Source organism: Capricornis sumatraensis, chromosome 3, assembly GCF_032405125.1.
Source record: "Capricornis sumatraensis isolate serow.1 chromosome 3, serow.2, whole genome shotgun sequence".
In the NCBI taxonomy this organism is placed as follows: Eukaryota; Metazoa; Chordata; class Mammalia; order Artiodactyla; family Bovidae; genus Capricornis; species Capricornis sumatraensis.
Window position 1 is genome coordinate 105,807,665 of NC_091071.1, and position 19,571 is coordinate 105,827,235.

At 37.5% G+C, this 19,571-nt stretch overlaps 1 protein-coding gene across 1 annotated transcript in view; it reads left to right on the top strand.

Moving 5' to 3' along the window:
* The window catches only part of DARS1 (aspartyl-tRNA synthetase 1), a 64,979-nt gene that overhangs the window by 3,298 nt on the left and 42,110 nt on the right, over positions 1-19,571 (top strand). The window contains exons 3-4 of the mRNA XM_068967393.1: positions 3,119-3,211; positions 13,959-14,061. Coding sequence (XP_068823494.1) covers positions 3,119-3,211; positions 13,959-14,061 — 196 coding nt within the window. The remainder of the gene's footprint in view (positions 1-3,118; positions 3,212-13,958; positions 14,062-19,571) is intronic.

A 19,571-nucleotide genomic window follows, 5' to 3' on the forward strand; every position in this document is an offset into this window, starting at 1 on the left:
CCAACTTTGTTGGGAAAATGTGCAATGAAAGACCAAAATAGGTTCCTGAGAATAAACCATTTCCAAAATTATCTTTTGTGAAGTAAAATAATTGAGTATAAATTGGGATAGAAGCAATATGCTATAGGAGAGGACTACAACCCCTGCCAGGAAGAGCAGAAGAGGTCATGTGAGACTTTTTCTCAGCTTATCTATCTTCCTGAACTGCACTTCCTTGAGCTCTAACATCAAAAATCTTACTGGAGTTTGACTTCTATGTAAGCCTCAGTCACCCTTTGCCACAATTATTGTTCCCATTTAGCTATCAAATCCAGACTACTGTTATAACAGTAACTATAACAGTTATAAGCTTTCCCTACCAAAAAGTTTACCTATGTAATCTGATTACACTAAATAACAGCAAAATTCTACCCTTGATTTTAACCTCTGTTAAAATCAGAAAATTTTGTTCAACATAAAGTTATCTGTCTGCTTCCATTTCTCCAAAATTCTTTTATTCTAATATGAATGACTTAACTGTGGAGGTAGTAGGTTTTCAAGTGGAAACCCTACTGCCGCTAATCTTTGCCTTAGCCACTCATATTGGTGGCAGTGTGACAGGCACCTCCGCTGTGTGTGAATACATTAAAGGTTGAGAATGCCTATGCTAATTCATTGGAATGCCACATGAAAGAAGGGCCATTATTCTTTCTTTTCCAAAGTACTATTAAAATTACTATAATCATGATGCTTACTTATAAGTCTTATTCTTTTAGACTTATTGTTTTGTTTTGAATTTTGATTGTCTAGTAAGTTGTTTGGAGAAGGCAATGGCACCCCACCCCGGTACTCTTGCCTGGAAAATCCCATGGGCGGAGGAGCCTGGTGGGCAGCAGTCCATGGGGTTGCTAGGAGTCGGACACGACTGAGCAAATTCACTTTCACTTTTCACTTTCATGCACTGGAGAGGGAAATGGCACCCCACTCCAGTGTTCTTGCCTGGAGAATCCCAGGGACGGGGGAACCTGGTGGGCTGCCGTCTCTGGGGTCGCACAGAGTCAGACACGACTGAAGCGACTTAGCAGCAGCAGCAGCAGCAGTAAGTTGTTTGCTCTTTCAATCTTGGCATTTTCAGATCTGTCTTTTAAAATATTATGCTACTATGTCTGTCTTTTCTCTTTCACACTTTCTTCTGAGTTTACACAGCAGACTTGGAAGTTAGCTTAATTTCTAAGGTCCATGTACAGAGTTTTACAGAAAGTCTCTTGTGATGAGTAGTGCTTGAAAATTTCACATTCATTCTCTATGCTTTTGGCAATGAGAACCATGGTATTCTCCTGTAAAGCAAATTCTCTCTAAGCTGCATCTTTACTTCAAGAGATAAATTATGTAAATGCATGTAGGCAAAGTAGGTGAAATATATTTATAATTTGATTTCATTATAATATCCCCCACCTAAATACCCTAAGTATTTTTAGTATTAGGGTAACTAGGTTTTACAGCATGTGATGTTGACATATTTGGTTACAGTCAGGCCACATAACCATTGAGACTTGAGATTTTTTATTATTTGTATTGTTGTGGTATCATTCTATTAGAATATTTTTAATTAATGCCTATATCTTTTTCTTTAATACTGAAATTATTTCATATTTAGAACAATATCAAAATAATTCCTGGATCATGATTGCCTTGTATCACTATCTTCACACCATAGTTTTTTACAGTTTTCCTGTTTGGGGGACTCTAGTACTTTGCTATTAGTATTGGGGGGCATAATTGTTGGGTCTCACTTGTGGTCAGAAGGGGAATTTATTGGTTCATGTAACAGTAGGAAACAAAGTATAAGATGGCATATGCCATGATAGGATTTAGAAGTTGGAGAATTATTGGTGGGGCTTTCAGTCTCTACTTCCTGGCTCTGCTTCCACTGAGCTATTGACTTCATTCTCCCATCCTGCAAATTCAGGTAGTAGGAAAGATGGCAGTCAATACTATCTCAGCCCAGTGACCTGGAGGAAGACAGCTTCATTCCCATTATCTGTATATCACATACCAGAAAAGGACTTTCTAGTTGAATACAGTCACTGTATCCTGGGGAGTGGGGTGCTATGACTGTCCAGGCCTGGCAAAGTGTCCCCTCATGTAGCTAGCTGACTTACATACTGTGACAGGCAAGCAAAAATACCATGTCCACTCAGGCAGAGGCAGGTGAAGACAGGCTGTGTTTGGCTTTATAAGTCATTGAAATGTTCAGGAGGTTTGCATTTTGAAATTATATTGACTCCACTGTAGATTGAATTATCAAAGGATTGCCAGTTAGAATGCTTTTGCTCTCATTTAGGCAAGATATAGTATGTTGGTTTAGAATGGTGGCAGTGAAGATGAAAGAGAATTGGATAGATTTTAGAGATATATTTAGGATATTCATAAAACTTGAGGCAAATTGCATACAGAAGGTGATAGAGAAGGTGTTAACCCTCGTACAACGTGTGTAGGAATGTAAATTGGTTATAGCCACTATGGAAAACAATACAGGGGTTCCTCAAAAAATTGAGAATAGAACTACCACATAATACAGCAGTTCCACTTCTGGGTGTTTATCTGAAGAGTATGAAAGTACTAATCAAAGTATATGTGCACCCTTATGTTACCACAGCATTTTTTCCAGTAGCCAAAGTATGAAAACACGCTAAGTGCCTGTCGATAGATAAATAGATAAAGAAGATGTGGTATATATGTGTGCCATTAAGAAAGATGAAATCTCCCCTTTTGCAACAACATGGATGGAATACAAAAATTAATAAATGAGCAAACCAAACAACAAAGCAGAGAGCAGAGTAGTGGTTACTAGAGGGGGAGGAGCATGAGGGGAGGGGAAATGGGTAACAGGGTCAAATCTGTGGTAATATTTGGAAACTAAACTTTTGGTATTGAGCATGCTGTTAAGTATATAGAAGCTGAAATATAATGTTAAACATATGAAGCATATGATGTTATAAACCAATTAAAAGAGTGTTGCTAGAGATGAGAATCATTTAAGATAATATCAAGTACTTATGTTAGCTATCAAAGTAATTTTGATCTTGATGTCTTTGTAAATTCTGAATTACAGAATTGTTTCACTTTTCTGCTACAGATCGAGTTTTGGTTCGAATTAGTGATTTGACAGTGCAAAAAGCTGGTGAAGTTGTTTGGGTGCGTGCAAGGGTTCATACAAGCAGAGCTAAAGGTAAGATCGATTAGATGGTTACGGGTCTTTTGGTAATCACTGAGTTTTTCTTTTGCAAATTTCTCACAAGGCAAGGCAGATCTTTAAAAACAAAATAGAAACACCTGTTTTCCTTCTTAAATCAATGTAAAATATTCAGTTCAGTTCAGTCGCTCAGTCGTGTCCGACTCTTTGCAGCCCCATGAATCACAGCATGGCAGGCCTCCCTGTCCATCACCAACTCCCAGAGTTCACCCAAACTCATGTTCATCGAGTCAGTGATGCCATCCAGCCATCTCATCCTCTGTCGTCCCCTTCTCCTCCTGCCCCCAATCCCTCCCAGCGTCAGGGTCTTTTCCAATGAGTGGACTCTTCGCATGAGGTGGCCAAAGTATTGGAGTTTCAGCTTCAGCATCAGTCCTTCCAGTGAACACCCAGGACTGGTCTGCTTTAGGATGGACTGGTTGGATCTCCTTGCAGTCCAAGGGACTCTGCAGAGTCTTCTCCAACACCACAGTTCAAAAGCATCAGTTCTTCAGCGCTCAGCTTTCTTCACAGTCCAACTCTCACATCCATACATGACCACTGGAAAAACCATAGCCTTGACTAGACAAACCTTTGTTGGCAAAGTAATGTCTCTGCTTTTGAATATGCTATCTAGGTTGATCATAACTTTTCTTCCAAGGAGTAAGCGTCTTTTAATTTCATGACTGCAATCACCATCGCAGTGAAAAGTTATACCCACATCTTACCCAAAAAGTTATACCCACATCTCATTAAGCCTTTAGATCTAACTACCAACTTACAGGAAAGTTGTAGGACATGTTAAACGACAATGGGGATACAGGCAGTAAAATCTAGACTGTAGTAAACTACCAGGGAAAAAAGGTCTGATCTCTTCAAGAAATAAATTGAACCAGGAGGAGGAGCCTATGGATTAAAACAGATACATCTCTCAACTAATCACTTATTTAGATCCTAATTGAAATATATAGTTGAAAGGGCACTGAGACTGTTGAATATTTGAACACTGACTAGATATTTGGTGTTAAAAAATTGTTCATTTTTTTTGAAGTTGATATAATACTGTCGTAATGTTACTTTTAAAAAGATATCTCTTACGGATCCATACCGAATTATATATGGATGAAATAATAGAGAGTTTGCTTCAAAATAGTACAGAAATTGAGGGATAAGGCTGAAAACAAATGGCCATGACTTGATAATGGAGGTACATGAGGATTATAGGTAGGCATTGATATCATTTACAAATAATCATTTTGTCCTTTTCTTTCAAATGTTTATCTCATTTCTTGTTTCTCTCTACAATAATTAGTAGATTGCCCAGTTTTGCAAGGATTCTCACAATGAAGAATTTTTCAAACAGTAGAGGTATAAACTTCTGCTGAGTTACTTCATGTCTTTAGGTGTTCTGCATACAGTGTTATTAGGAAACAGTACCAAAGTTTAAAAAGTAGGTTAGAAGAAGTTTTCATCTACTCTGAGTTTTCTGTTGTCAGGAATAGGTGTTAAATTTTATCATTCCTATTCCAGAAAAAATTTTCCCACAAAATATCATTGTGTTGAGCATATTTATATGGAGATTCAGTGTAGTCTCCTGTTTGGTTTTTTGTTTGTTGGAAATAATCAATTGATCTTCATTATTCACAGATTGTGTATTTGCAAATTCACCTACTATAACATGTATTTGTAACTCCAAAATCAACACTTGGAGTGCTTTTACTGTCATTCACAGACGTACCCAGATATTCACATGAACAGTGGTGAGAAATTTGAGTCTCCTAATACAACATTTTCAGCTGAGGTTAAACACAGTGAAGCTCTGCCTTGTATCGGCTCTCACAAACAAGTGTCCTCTTTGCAATCTATTTAATGCCACATTCTTCACAGTTTTCTGCTTTATTTTGTTAATTTAACTGTTTAAAATTGCCCCTGAAGCACAGTGCTACAGTGTTCTTTGGTATTCCTAAGTAAAGGAGCACCCGTAATATATATTATGGAGAAAATATGAATTATTAATAGCTAAGTTTTGTCCCAGCATGAGTTATAGTGTTGTTGGGCATGAGTTTTATGTTAATGAATCAATAATATATACTAAATAAGGTGTCTTTAAACAGAAATACACACAACAGATTTATGTATTTTTGGACTAATAAAAATACCGTGACCAGACGTGCACAGAAACCTCACTCTATATTTCCCCTAGGAGCAGTGGTTCAGTACTTGCTAATTCATTTTTCCTGGTGACTGTATAAAACGTGTGTGTATGCTCAGTTATTCAGTCATGTCTGACTCTTTGCAAACCCATGGAAAACGTATAAAGCCACAAGTAGCAAGAACCAACTGTATGTAATTGTATTGGTTTACAATAATGGATTTCTTAATGTTGAACCATTTTTAGATTCTTGTAATAAACTGAATTTGGTAAAGGAGTGGATAGTATTCTTTTAGTATAGTACTAAGCTAAATTTCAGTAATTTTGTTTCTGAATTTTCATTAATCTGGTTTTTATAATTTTTACTTAGAAGATCCTACTTTGTTTTTGTTTTTTTTAATATTTTTATTTTTACTTCATTTTACTTTACAATTCTGTATTGGTTTTGCCATACATTGACATGAATCCACCACGGGTGTACTTTGTTTTAAGTTTGTATACATGTGTGTATGTAAGTTATAAGTTACCCAGGTAATACATTAATGTTTTCACATGGATTTTTCGGAGAGTACAGATATCTTCCTTTTTCTTCTCTACTGCCTATCCTTTGCCCCAGCCTTTTCTATTAATTCTTAATAGTTTGTTCAGTGTCTTTCCCCCCAAATCTTTCTTTTTAATGCACATATGCACACACATATATACATACATGATTTTGTTTTGTATGTGTTTTAATTTGTCTTATTTTATGTAGATGATATTGTCCATGGTTTCTGTACCCTTTTTTTTTTTTTTTTCAATTAACAATGTTTCTTGGAGATACTTCCATGATATCGGTTATAGATCTACATTAGGCAGTATTTCTCCAAAGTAGATTTCTAGAAGTTAAATTGCTGGGTTGAAGGGTTGGCATACGCATATTAAAATTTTCCAATACCAGATTACACTCCCGAAATGCTATACTCAGTTATACTCCCCCAAGTGTGTGACAGTACCACTTGTTTCACACTCTTGCCAGTAATGATTGTCAGCGCTTTTTATTTCTGACAAGATTATTTGAAAAAGATAAATAAAATCTTTGAATTTCAGAATCCTGGTTGCTGCTGCTCCCTTCTTCCTTACATGGAAAAATTATAATGACAATAAATATGACTGATTAGGAATCATTCATGTGTTTTAACTCCAGAAGTAGTAGCACATTAAAATTGGACTTAGAAAAACTACAAATGCTGTCAGTTTCAAGTAAAGTGCTGAAAAACCATGAATAAGAAAAATTAAAGTGTCAAAAATATGACAGCTAGAATTCTGTTAAGGGGGGAGCCTTTAGTCTGTTTATATAACAAATATTTGTATATTCTCCTCAAATTAAGGGCAGTATTTTATAAATTTTTAAAGATTACAAATCAGATTTCTCATAATAGGTTTATGTATCAAATCCCTAAAATCAAGAGTTTCATATAGAAGTAAGGGGAAGTTTTTAATTCTTAATGAAACATTTAGCATTAGTTTCTTTGACTATGAAAGCTTAAGTGCTTATTGAAAGTAATTGAAATGGCTGATTCATGTGAATGTATGGCAAAAACCACCACAATGTTGTAATTAGCCTCCAATTAAAATTAATTAATTAAAATAAATTCTTGAAATGAAAAAAAAGAAAGTAATTGAAATATATATGATTCCTTTCAAATTTTATGCATACTGCATGAAATCATTGGCACAAGATTATTCTTCCTAAAACCTTAACTTATACTTCCAAAATAGCTGATTTATTTAGGTGGTCAGAGAGAATTTTTATTTATTGTTGTATTTAGTCAATAAGTCGTGTCTGACCCTTTGCCACCCTCTGTGGACTATAGCCCGCCAGGCTCCTCTGTCCGTGGGATTTTCCAGGCAAGAATACTGGAGTGGGTTGCAATTTCCTTCTCCAGAAGATCTTCCTGACCAAGGGATCAGACCCACCTCTCCTGCATTGACAGGTGTATTTTTACCACTGAGTCACGAGAGAAACCCTTAGAATTTTTAATACCGAGTCAAAACCTCAACTTATATCCATATAAGAATATTTCAGAGAAAATAATAAATGGAAAGTATTTTAAAACATATAGGTCTTTGTGGTTTATTCCATAATTGATTAACATAAGCAGTAAAGGAAGATGTTAATGTTGGGTGCTAGGAAGTGAAGATACATCATCTAGTAAATTCAAGAGCTTGGCAAGCTAAAGGACAGTATAGGAATAGATGAAAACATAAAATTGCCTCACATCTTTGATAACTGGTTTTTCCACCAAGGCTTACTTCTTTATTGAGCCATCACTGAAGTGGAGATAAGAGTAAACCTTTTGTCTTGACTATGTACCATGTTTGTTGTTCATGGAAGAAAGGAAGGTTTCCAACTTTACACTTTTGTAAAACAGTCCTCTTGTGTAAATTTAAGAATCTGCTTCTTCTAAAAACTTAAAAATAAAAGTGCAACACAAATTTTTAACTGCTGAGGACTTAAAATATTTAAAAATAGTGAATTCATTTTGCTGTTTTGAACATTGGCTTTCCTTTCTATAAACTCACTTCTGACTGGGGCATTCCATGAAGAAAGATAAATTGTTGTTCAGTCACTCAGTCATCTCTTGACTCTTTGCAACCCCATGGACTACAGCATTCCAGGCTTCCCTCTCCCTTCTCTATCTCCCAGTTTGCTCAGACTTATCTATTGAGTCATGATGCCATCCAACCATCTCATCCTCCATTGTTCCCTTCTCCTCCTGCCTTCAATCTTTCCCAGCATTAGGGTCATAAATAGCAATTGATAAATCTGTCATATAAAGTTCTTGTACTAACTTAAGTAATGAAAACTCTTTGGTAAACTGAGAAATTATCTAATTGCTTCTTAAAATAAAAAATAATATATTGCTATAGTAAAAATTAACATCCTATAGTTCAGAAAGACATAAAGTGAAAAATAGAGCTACACTATGATCCAGCAGTCCCACTCCTGGGCGTGTATCCAGAAAAGCCAAAAACTAGTTCATAAAGATAGATGCACGCACCCCATTGTTCATAAGCAGCACTGTTTACAATAAGTAAGACATGGAACCAGCCTAAGTGGCCATCACCAGATGAATGGATAAAGGTGTGCCATGTATCTACCTATCTGTTTTATCTATCTCCCCGTCTGTATTTTGCTGTACACCTGAAATTAACACAGTGTTGTAAATCAACTATTCTTCAGTTTTTAAAAAGGAAGAAAAATATAAATATCACAAATCAGGCTCCAGTCTATTCCTCTCCCCGCCCCCAAAAATAACCAGTGTTGTTTCTTGTGTATTCTCTCAGGAAGAAAAATGCATTTACAAGTATGAGCATATCCTTTGTTTTTAAATTTATATAAAAGGAGTCACACACACTGCCCCTTATAATCACTCACTGGTATCTGTAGGAAAATGCCTTTTGGGACGTTGAACCGAGCAGATCACACTGTGCAGTGTATCACTGACCAGAGTCAAAGAAACAACAATTTAGTTTACTAACACCTTTCAAGAACTTGGTGTCAAAAGCACTTGATAAGAGGGGGTCTGAGAGGACAGCCTGTTTACCAGGAAACCAGTACTGATTTTTTAAGTCTTTAAAAATCTTTTTGAATGTACATAAAGGTTCTAATATTTGAAAGTGCTTTGAACACAGAAAACTTGGGACCATAGCATTAGAGTCACATGTAGATCTGTTCTACTAGTGAAAATTACATAAATATGGGGTGATGTTAAACCTCATTTCTTTAATTTAAATAATGCTGTTATGAACACCTTTGTCAGTAAGACGTCTGTTCCCTATTTAATTTTCTTAACATACATTCTAAGAAACATATTTTTTGAATCAGAACATTTTAAGCCCATTGCCAAATTTATCTCTGAAAGCATTGTACAAGCCTATCTTGCTATTGACAAGTTATGAAAGAACGGTTTTCACTTAATTCTTCTGAGCATTGAATAATAGTGTACATTTCTAAATTTATTCTAGTATGAGAGGTATGTGTCATAATCAGTATTTGTTTCAACTTATATTAGTTTCATTTACACTAACATTTTTCTCCTTATGTTCAGTCGCTCAGTCGTGTCCAACTCTTTGCAACCCCATGAACTGCAGCACACCAGGCCTCCCTGTCCATCACCAACTCCCAGAGTCCACCCAAACCCATGTCCATCGAGTCAATGATGCCATCCAACCATCTCATCCTCTTTCGTCCCTTTTTCCTCCTGCCTTCAATCTTTCCCAGCATCAGGGTCTTTTCCAATAAGTCAGCTCTTCGCATCAGGTGGCCAAAGTATTGGAGTTTCAGCTTTAGCATCAGTCCTTCCAATGAACACCCAGGACTGATCTCCTTTAGGATGGACTGGTTGGATTTCCTTGCAGTCCAAGGGACTCTCAAGAGTCTTCTCCAACACCACAGTTCAAAAGCATCAATTCTTCGGCACTCAGCCTTCTTCACAGTCCAACTCTCACATCCATACATGACCACTCTAAAAACCACAGCCTTGACTAGACAGACCTTTGTTGACAAAGTAATGTCTCTGCTTTTCAATATGCTGTCTAGATTGGTCATGACTTTCCTTGCAAGGAGTAAGCATCTTTTAATTTCATGGCTGCAGTCGCCATCTGCAGTGATTTTGGAGCCCAGAAAAATAAAGTCAGCCACTGTTTCCACTCTTTCCCCATCTATTTCCCGTGAATACTTACTAGGGTGTTTTTCTTTTAGATTATTTGTTCTAGTCCACTACCCATTGGGATCTCAGTGTTCTTTACTTACACATCTTTAAGATCTTTATGTATTAAAGATATTAACTCATATACGTTATATGTCATTCAGTAGATATTTTTCCCAGAGTGGTTTTTTTTATTTTTATGCATAGGCATTCTGTAATTTTCAAACTTAAAAAGTCCTCCCCTTTTCTATTGTATAGTTTAATATTCAGTTCCATTTTTTTATTACTCAGTTTTTAGTTAATTCACACTAGAATTAAAATCTCTTTGCTCTAATAGGACATCTTCTCAGTTCTTTTTATGCTGCATTGATCTGCCTGTTTCTGTACATTTTTACTTACTGTGGGTTTATAATATGCTGATGGTATTGGTCTTGGACGTCCTGGGTGGCGCTAGTTGTAAAGAGCCCACCTGCCGATGCAGGAGACCTAAGAGGCAAGGGTTCGATCCCTGGGTTGGGAAGATCCCCTGGAGAAGGGCATGGCAACCCACTCCAGTATTCTTACCTGGAGAATCCCATGGACAAAGGAGCCTGGTGGGCTACAGTACATGGAGTCTCAAAGAGTCAGACACGACTGAAGCAACTCAGCATACATTGGTCTCACTTCCCCTTTCCTTTCATCTATTGGCTTTTTTTAAAAAAAAAGATTTAAATTTTAAAATTACATAGAGTAAATACATTAAACATTAAAAGAGAACAGTGAACATTCTTTGCTTCACTCATAATCATTGATTTCATGATTTCTGTTTTCTAGCAGGCATGTTGGAGAAGGCAGTGGCACCCCACTCCAGTATTCTTGCCTGGAAAATCCCATGGACGGAGGAGCCTTGTGGGCTGCAGTCCATGGGGTCGCTAGGAGTTGGACATGACTGAGCGACTTCACTTTCACTTTTCACTTTCATGCACTGGGGAGGGAAATGGCAACCCACTCCAGTATTCTTGCCTGGAGAATCCCAGGGATAGGGGAGCCTCGTGGGCTTCCATCTCTGGGGTCATACAAAGTCGGACATGACTGAAGTGACTTAGCAGCAGCAGGCATGTTAGCTCTTAGAAGTATGTTTGCTTCTATGTACTCCTAAGTACATAGTTCTGATTATCTCCTATGTTGAATCTGGAACATGGCCACAATTTTCTTTTAACCCTTACCTTTCTTCTGTACCTTCATCTTTGACTTTATTGGTCTCTTAAAACTTATTTTTTCTGATTAAAAAAATAGTACATGCTTATTGTAGAAAGTTCATGAAATATGAAGAACAGAATAATTCTCCATGATTTCACCATTAGTAGCCACATTTTTTGGTGTTTTTCTTCCTATACAATTTCATATTTTGGTGGTTTTTTTTATGCAGTCAGTTTTAATATCTCTTAAAATTATGATTGGCTTTATCACTTTGTTCACATAACAGTCTGTCATGAGTGTCTAACAAATACGTCCGGCACCCACCATAGTTTTTGGACATGGTGATCCAGCTGTGAAATAGAAATGGTCACGCAGTGCACGCATGCTGTCATGCCCGACTCTGCGATCCATGGACTAGAGCCTGCCAGGCTCCTCTGTCCATGGAAGTTTCCAGGCAAGAATACTGGAGTGGGTTCCCATTTCCTGCTTCATGGGATCTTTCCGACCCAGGGATCACACCTGCGTCTTTTGCATCTCCTGCATTGGCACACAGGTTCTTTACCACTGGTGCCACCTGGGAAGCCAGTTTTCGTAGTCCTCAAATAAGTAGGCAGTGGCAGTAGTGCTATTAGTAACAATAATAACAGTTAAAAGCTAGTAATACTAGTTTACAGTTAACATTAATTGGGTGTTCGTCACAATTATAAACTTACTATAAAATCCTCAAGAGTATAGATGAAAATTCAAGAAAACCCCATGAGTAATAGGCTGTTATTTTAATTTTGCAGATGAATAACTGAGACATAATTAATATTCTGGTAGGCCTCTTAAAGGAAGTAATGGGCTGTGATCCCATATCTTTTGATTTAAAAGCTTTTACTCTTTACCAAACCCTTACACTACATGTCACCCCCTAGTTCTAACCTAAAGACATGGTCACGTTTTGTAAGTACTATGGAGCTCTCTGTTCTCTCCCAGGGTTTTTGTCTGGCATTGCAGTTCATCCCAAGATTGCTTTGTAGTGCAGCCAGGTCAGTGCTGCCACTGTCTGCACTATTAGAGCAGCTAAAATGCTTACTAAGGCATGCACATTACCTTCTATTTCCTGTTAACATTCTGTTCTGAGTGGGCTAACATCTGGCTATAATTTCAGTAGTTCTTGGGATAATGTCATTTGCTTCATCTGCAGATTTCTCTAGAGTAAAAATCTTTATCAATTCAGCGTCTTAAAAATCCCTTTGAATTTGTACAGCTCACGTAATTTTCTAAGATTTTGCTTAGAGCTTCTCTTGAAGTCCAGTGGCTAAGAATCTACCTGCCAATGCAGGGAACACAGGTTCAGTTCCTAGCCCAGGAAGATCCCACATGCAGCCAAGCAACTAAGTCTGTGTGCCACAACTACTGAAGCTGCACTCTGGAGCCCACACACCTAGAATCCATGCTCTGCAACAAGAGAAGCCACCACAATGAGAAGCCTGCACACTGCAACAGAGTAGCCTCCTCTCACCACAACTTGACAAAGAAAACCTGCAGTGACAAAGACCCAGTGCAGCCAAAAATAATTAAATAATTTTTAAAAAGAGAGACATTTTACTTAGCAACTGGATCATACTCCAAAGGAAAGGGGAAATGGTATCTATGTAGTATAAAAATATGTCAATCATACATGATTTGGAAGTCCATAGGTTGTGTCTGTGTTGGCACTCTGCAGCCTATTTTTTAACATCATGATTGCTGTCAGGTTTGCATTTCAAAACTGTATGTTGAAAGTATTAACTACAAGTCTGCTTGCATCTTTTGCTTTTTTAGGGGAGGGAGGGAGGGGCAAAGCTAATTCTCGGTGTAAAAGATAATTCTCATTTTAAAAAGCCCCCAAAATCTTTTGATGTTTTGAAAGACAATCTGATAAGAAAAGTGGTCTGGAAAAGATTTAACTTGTTTTATGAGGAAGTAGTGTCCCAAAATGTGATCAGAGACTTGTAAAAAGAATCTTTTTAGAAAAAACGAGTTGCCACAAGGATAGTGACTGGATCTATTATGAGTATCTTTCAAAAGGTTGATAATATGGAATGACAGTTCCTTATGAAAGAAGAATCACTAGGCTCAGAATTATGCAGAAATAATACTCGTTTTAGGGCATAAAGAGAATGATCTTTTATAGACAAAGTGAATTATTGGGGGTTTAAAAAAAAGTGTAACAATTATATAGGATGAAAGATTAGGAAGATCATAAAAAATGAGTAAAATAGAACATGAGATAAGCTAGTCTGTTATTCTAAATGCTCTTTAAAATGTACTTTGGAAGGAAATGAAAGGAACCACCTGCAAAGAACATTTATGTTCCTGTGACTAAGCTCAGTATTAGTGCTTTCATGGTTGTATCATTTGAGCCTCCTGTGATGGTTAGCACAGTACCTTTGCCTATAGAATATACTAACTTTTGAATGAATGGTGAAAATGATCTGAAGTTATTTGAAATTTGTTTAGTAAGTACATACAATGACAAAATAATTCTCTTGATAAATAATGTTTTTTGAAATTGATGATTTGCCTACATCCTCAATAACATTTTAAAAGCACAGGAGGAACTTGGGTTTCTTTGAAGCCTGTGAATTGAGTATGAGTATTTTGGCTGTCATTTTTCTTCTTTGCAAAACCTGAACTAGCATGTTGTAAAACTAGCATGTCCTTAATACACTTGTATACTTTTTGTCTTTTTCAGGAAAGCAGTGTTTCTTAGTCCTACGACAGCAGCAGTTTAATGTCCAGGCTCTTGTGGCGGTAGGAGACCATGCAAGCAAGCAGATGGTTAAATTTGCTGCCAAGTAAGTAAGCAATTATATCCTGTTGTCAGAATAAACAATGGTGGGAACCAAGACTCCCAGGGCTTTGGACCATTTTCATACATTAACATCAATGCTTCGTTTGTTTAAAAATGTAGTTATTTAAATTGTCAGTTCAGTGTTGTTGAATACATTAAACTTACAAAAGAGAAAATATGGAGCACAAGCTTGAAATTCATTTGGAACTGCTGAAGCAGCACTCTGTACAGACAAGTCACATTTACTTTCAAGTAGAGTAACAAAAAGCCTGGCAGCCTCAACACTGCAAAGCAACTTTATTTTGTTGTGTTTGTTGAGCTTCATTTCCTCCCTCCCGTTCCTAGTTTAAGATTTGCATATTAAGCAACAAGTTTTCTAACTGAATAACAGAAGTGTTTAAAATAAGAGAGTGGAATTTTGCAAATGATTCCATCCTGAAGGAAGTAAAACAATTGTTTTAACATGTCACAGCTTTTAACTTGGACACCAGAAGGGTTTTTGTTTTTTAAATAAAGCTTGCTTTTTTCCCCCCACAGAAGTATTACTTCCTGGCCCAGGGTTCCTGCAGAAGCTTATTGTTTTGTTCAATTTGTAAGGGGCAGGATATAGGATTAGGATATCTCTGCTCTTTATATGTATACACTTTAAAGATGAGTTAACACAGATAGAATTGTCAATTTTAGAACTAGAAAGAAACTAAAAACTGATCTAATTTAATATTTTAATTTATGTTTGACCCTCCCTGACTCCCTCAGCCCAGTGGTCTACATATAGTTACTGCTTAGCAACTGGTTTTGGTTTACAGATTTATTTATCAAATTTAGTTTGATTGTATCATAACAATACCTGCCCTCTGGTTGAAAGACTCCAGCCCATTAATTACATCCATTTATCTATGATGAGCTCAGCCCCACCCCTCCCTATCTCATAGCCCTGCCACTGAAGGACTATCACTTTCGTCTTTTCAGCCTGTATCCTTTGTGGATTCATTTTGCTCTTTCCATCCCTAGTCTTCAAGGGTATATGCTTGTGGGGGTGCCTTTGTCACCTAGCCTTTTCAGATCAATCTGTATCCTATGAAGTAGAACATTAGTAAACTTGGTTCCTAGAAATAATCTATCTATAGTGAGGCTTCTGTAAGAGCTCCTGAAAACCACAGATGTATATGCTTAATTACATTTAATATACTGGAAAATACTGGGGAAAAGTCAGCTTCAAGTCAACAAACAACTTTAGGACTTTGTTACAGGAAGGGGGACCCTTTTTAGGGCCTGAGAATGGGCACTTACGTAACACTTGGAAATGAATTGTCCAAGGAGACACACGTGCTGAAAAAGCAAGAGACTTCATTGGTAAGGGGTACCTGGATGGGGAGCGGGAAGGCAAGGGAAGCCCAGAGGCGTGCTCTGCCATGTGCTTTCAGTCTCAGGTTTCATGGTGCTGGGATTAGTTTCCGGACTCAGAGTGCATTGCTCAGCCAAGAGGGATTCCAGCAAGGAGGATTCGGGCAGGTTGGTAGGATTTGTGGTGTCTCCTTTTGACTTTTCCCGAATTCTTCTGATTGGTGGTGGCTTGTTCCTTACCAAGACCTCCTGTCATAAAATAACTCACGCAAATGGTTACAGTGGTGCCTGGTCAGGGTGGGTGGTTTCAGTCAGTGTTTCCCCTAACAGCTTCTATCTTTTATATATTAAATTGGTTCTGAAAACACATGAAGCTGACAGTTTGGGTTTTGGGGTTTTTGTTTTTGTTTTTTTTTGTTTTGTCCTGGGGTATAACCAATTAACAATGTTTCAGGTGAGCAGCAGAGGGGCTCAGCCATACATAGAGCTGACAGTTTTATATCAGATAAATTTTTTATTTAAACTGCATTATAACCTCAGTATTACATTCTTAAAAGATTCAGTTCAGTTCAGTTCGGTCGCTCAGTCCTGTCCGACTCTGCGACCCTATGAATCTCAGCACGCCAGGCCTCCCTGTCCATCACCATCTCCCGGAGTTCACTCAGACTCCTGTCCATCGAGTCCGTGATGCCATCCAGCCATCTCATCCTCAGTCGTCCCCTTCTTCTCCTGCCCCCAATCCCTCCCAGCATCAGAGTCTTTTCCAATGAGTCAACTCTTCGCATGAGGTGGCCAAAGTATTGGAGTTTCAGCTTTAGCATCAGTCCTTCCAAAGAAATCCCAGGGCTGATCTCCTTCAGAATGGACTGGTTGGATCTCCTTGCAGTCCAAGGGACTCTCAAGAGTCTCTCCAACACCACAGTTCAAACGCATCAATTCTTTGGCACTCAGCCTTCTTCACAGTCCAACTCTCACATCCATACATGACCACAGGAAAAACCATAGCCTTGATTAGACGGACCGTAGTCGGCAAAGTAATGTCTCTGCTTTGGAATATACTATCTAAGTTGGTCATTACTTTTCTTCCAAGGAGTAAGCGTCTTTTAATTTCATGGCTGCAGTCACCATCTGCAGTGACTTTGGAGCCCAAAAAATAAAGTCTGACACCGTTTCCACTGTTTGCCCATCTATTTGCCATGAAGTGATGGGACCAGATGCCATGATCTTCGTTTTCTGAATGTCGAGCTTTAAGCCAACTTTTTCACTCTCCTCTTTCACTTTCATCAAGAGGCTTTTGAGTTCCTCTTCACTTTCTGCCATAAGGGTGGTGTCATCTGCATATCTGAGGTTATTGATATTTCACCCAGGAATCTTGATTCCAGCTTGTGTTTCTTCCAGTCCAGCGTTTCTCATGATGTACTCTGCATATAAGTTAAATAAGCAGGGTGACATTAAAAGATTAGCAGTCTGAAAGTCTTTTGGAAATCCCATTTGCTGTTAATCACTTAAGAGTCATTCTAATATCAAGAGAACAGTAACTTCATTTGATGTCTTTAGAGGCAGACACATTAAAGTAGTCTACAAATAGTTATTTCTTATTTTGGGTCTTCTCGGGAACTCCTAGAACTTGATTAACTGACAGCAGTTGACCATATCAGATGTCAACCAAAGCTTACCAGCTGGAAAACATACTTGCACACAGAACTTAGTTCACTGATGCCCTTATTTGTCATTTAGTTGCTAAATCATGGCCAACTCTTGTGACCCCATGAACTGTAGCCCACTGGGCTCCTCTCTTCATGGGTTTTCCCAGGTAAGAATACTGGAGGGGGTTGCCATTTCCTTTTCCAAGGGATCTTCCTGACCCAGAGATTGAATCTTTCTGCATTGGCAAGCAGATTCTTTACCACTGAGCCACCTGGGAAGCAATGCCTTTATAATGAATGTTAAAGAAAGGCTTTTGTCTAAATGGTATAGTGTATGGGTGACCTTTTTTTTCTTTTTAGAATAAGGGAAGAATTCAGATAATGTAACCTGGATTTCATAATCCTAAAGTGGATTAAATTCAGTCACAGTCTTATCGATAGACCTGATTTTAACCTTTTTCTTTTGTTTTTGTTTTGGCTGCTTGCAGCCCAGGGGTACTGGTGCTCTGACCAGGGATTGAACCGGGGCCCATCAGGCCTATGGCAGTGAAAGCACAGAGTCCCAACCACTGAATCACCAAGGAATTCTCAAGATCTGATTTTACTCTTGATTCAGGTTTGACTATTAACCAGGGCTTCCTGGCAGCTCAATCAGTAAAGAATCTGCCTACATTGCAGGAGACCAGGGTTCAGTCCCTCAGTCAGGAAGATCCCCTGGACAAGGGAATGGCTACCCACTCCAGTACTCTTGCTTGGAGAATTCCAAGGACAGAGGAGCCTGGTGGGCTATAGTCCATGGGGTCACAAAGAGTCAGACATGACTGAGCAACTTTCACTATTTCACTATCATGATGTGACTTTGATTTCTTTTCCTTTTTTTGACTTAATTAATTAATTTATTTGGCTGTACCAGATCTTAGTTACAGTGTGCAGGATCTTTAGTTGCAACATGTGGGATCTAGTTCCTTGACCAGGAATCAGAGCCACGCCCCCTGCATTGGGAACATGGAGTTAGCCACTGGACCACTAGGGAAGACTTGAGTTCTTTTTTAAACCAGAAAAGAACATGTAACTGTTTTTAATCCATTTTAAAAACTGCATTTTATATAATTAGTAATGTGTGGGAAAAGATGGTTTCATAATAGAGCTGCAAATTACAAAGCCTTTAACTGGTTATATACAAGTGAATGAAGCCAATTTTATACAATAGGTTTAACATGTGCTACTTAAGTTGCAATTATTTAACTTTTGGCACTACTTACATGTTAAGGTATCTTGCCTGAGTAAGAATAAATGTGTTAATAGCAGTTGCTACCTAATGAAAAAGGAAAATTCTCATGACTCTCTATGGTGAAAGATGATAAGCTTTTAATTTTTGTGGCTGGTTGATAAGATAATTAATTTTCTTAGGAACATGATTTCTTGATATGTCAGTCAGCTTATCTTTTTTTATGTGATTTTGCTATACTTCTAAGGTAGTTCAGAAATCATGCTGTTTCTTGGTAACAAGTCTAAAGCACACGTCCTTTCTAACAGAAAGCCAGCAGTACAATCTTATATTCAAAGTACCAGTTTTAAAAGAAGAAAATCAACAACAGAAAAATTTTGCTTTGAAAATTACCTGCTCTATTCATGAATAATAATAGATCAGATAAAGTTGTAATGTAAATTCTAAAGAACTTTCAGAACTTTTTTTGTAAAAGATGGGTTGATTTTTTTCTTCATCCTTCAAAATCCTTTTCTTAAAAAGTCCACACATGCCAGAAGTTTCTAAGTGCTATTTTTATCTAAAATTTTCAATGGCTTCCTATTTCCAACTATGTCCAATATTAATTCTGCCTCCCAGTTCCTCCTGTTATTTCCCACCACTTCTCAATATATATGCTTCAGATAGGGTAGTCTCTCCATATCTACAGTGGCCTCATTTTTTAATTTTAAAATAAAAATTTAAAAATTATCTTAAAGATACATAAAAAAATACTATGCCATATCATTTTATAGGCTAACTTACAGAAGAGAACTGCTGTGTAAATTGTGTTCATGCCAACTGAAGCCAGCAATATCCATGTTCTGTACAAATGAAGATTTCATTGTAGTTTGAAAAGTGACCTGCTAAGCGAGTTATTTGGTGGTACTTGGCAGTTACTTACTTCTTAAATACTTCTTAAGTCTGTGCTGCTCAAGCAGACTTATTGAATCCTATTTTCATCTGTATAGAGGCAGCAGATAACTAATAGTACAGTAGTTTCCATACTAGGGAAAATGTTTCTGTTTACAGTTCTCTTATTTATCAGATTAGATACCTGTTTGATTCAGATATCAGTTAACATACTACATTATTAACTCTGACTGGAACACTATGGTTTTATAAAGTCATCTACTGATAAATTGTCATTCTTAGATTGCTCTTTGCAGTACTTTGGTTAATTATGAGGCCTGATTATCCTGAACCAATCTCAAAGTTAATGTTTTATGTAATTGTGAACAAGCATTCTTTATTACTAGTATTAAAAATACAGAAAAT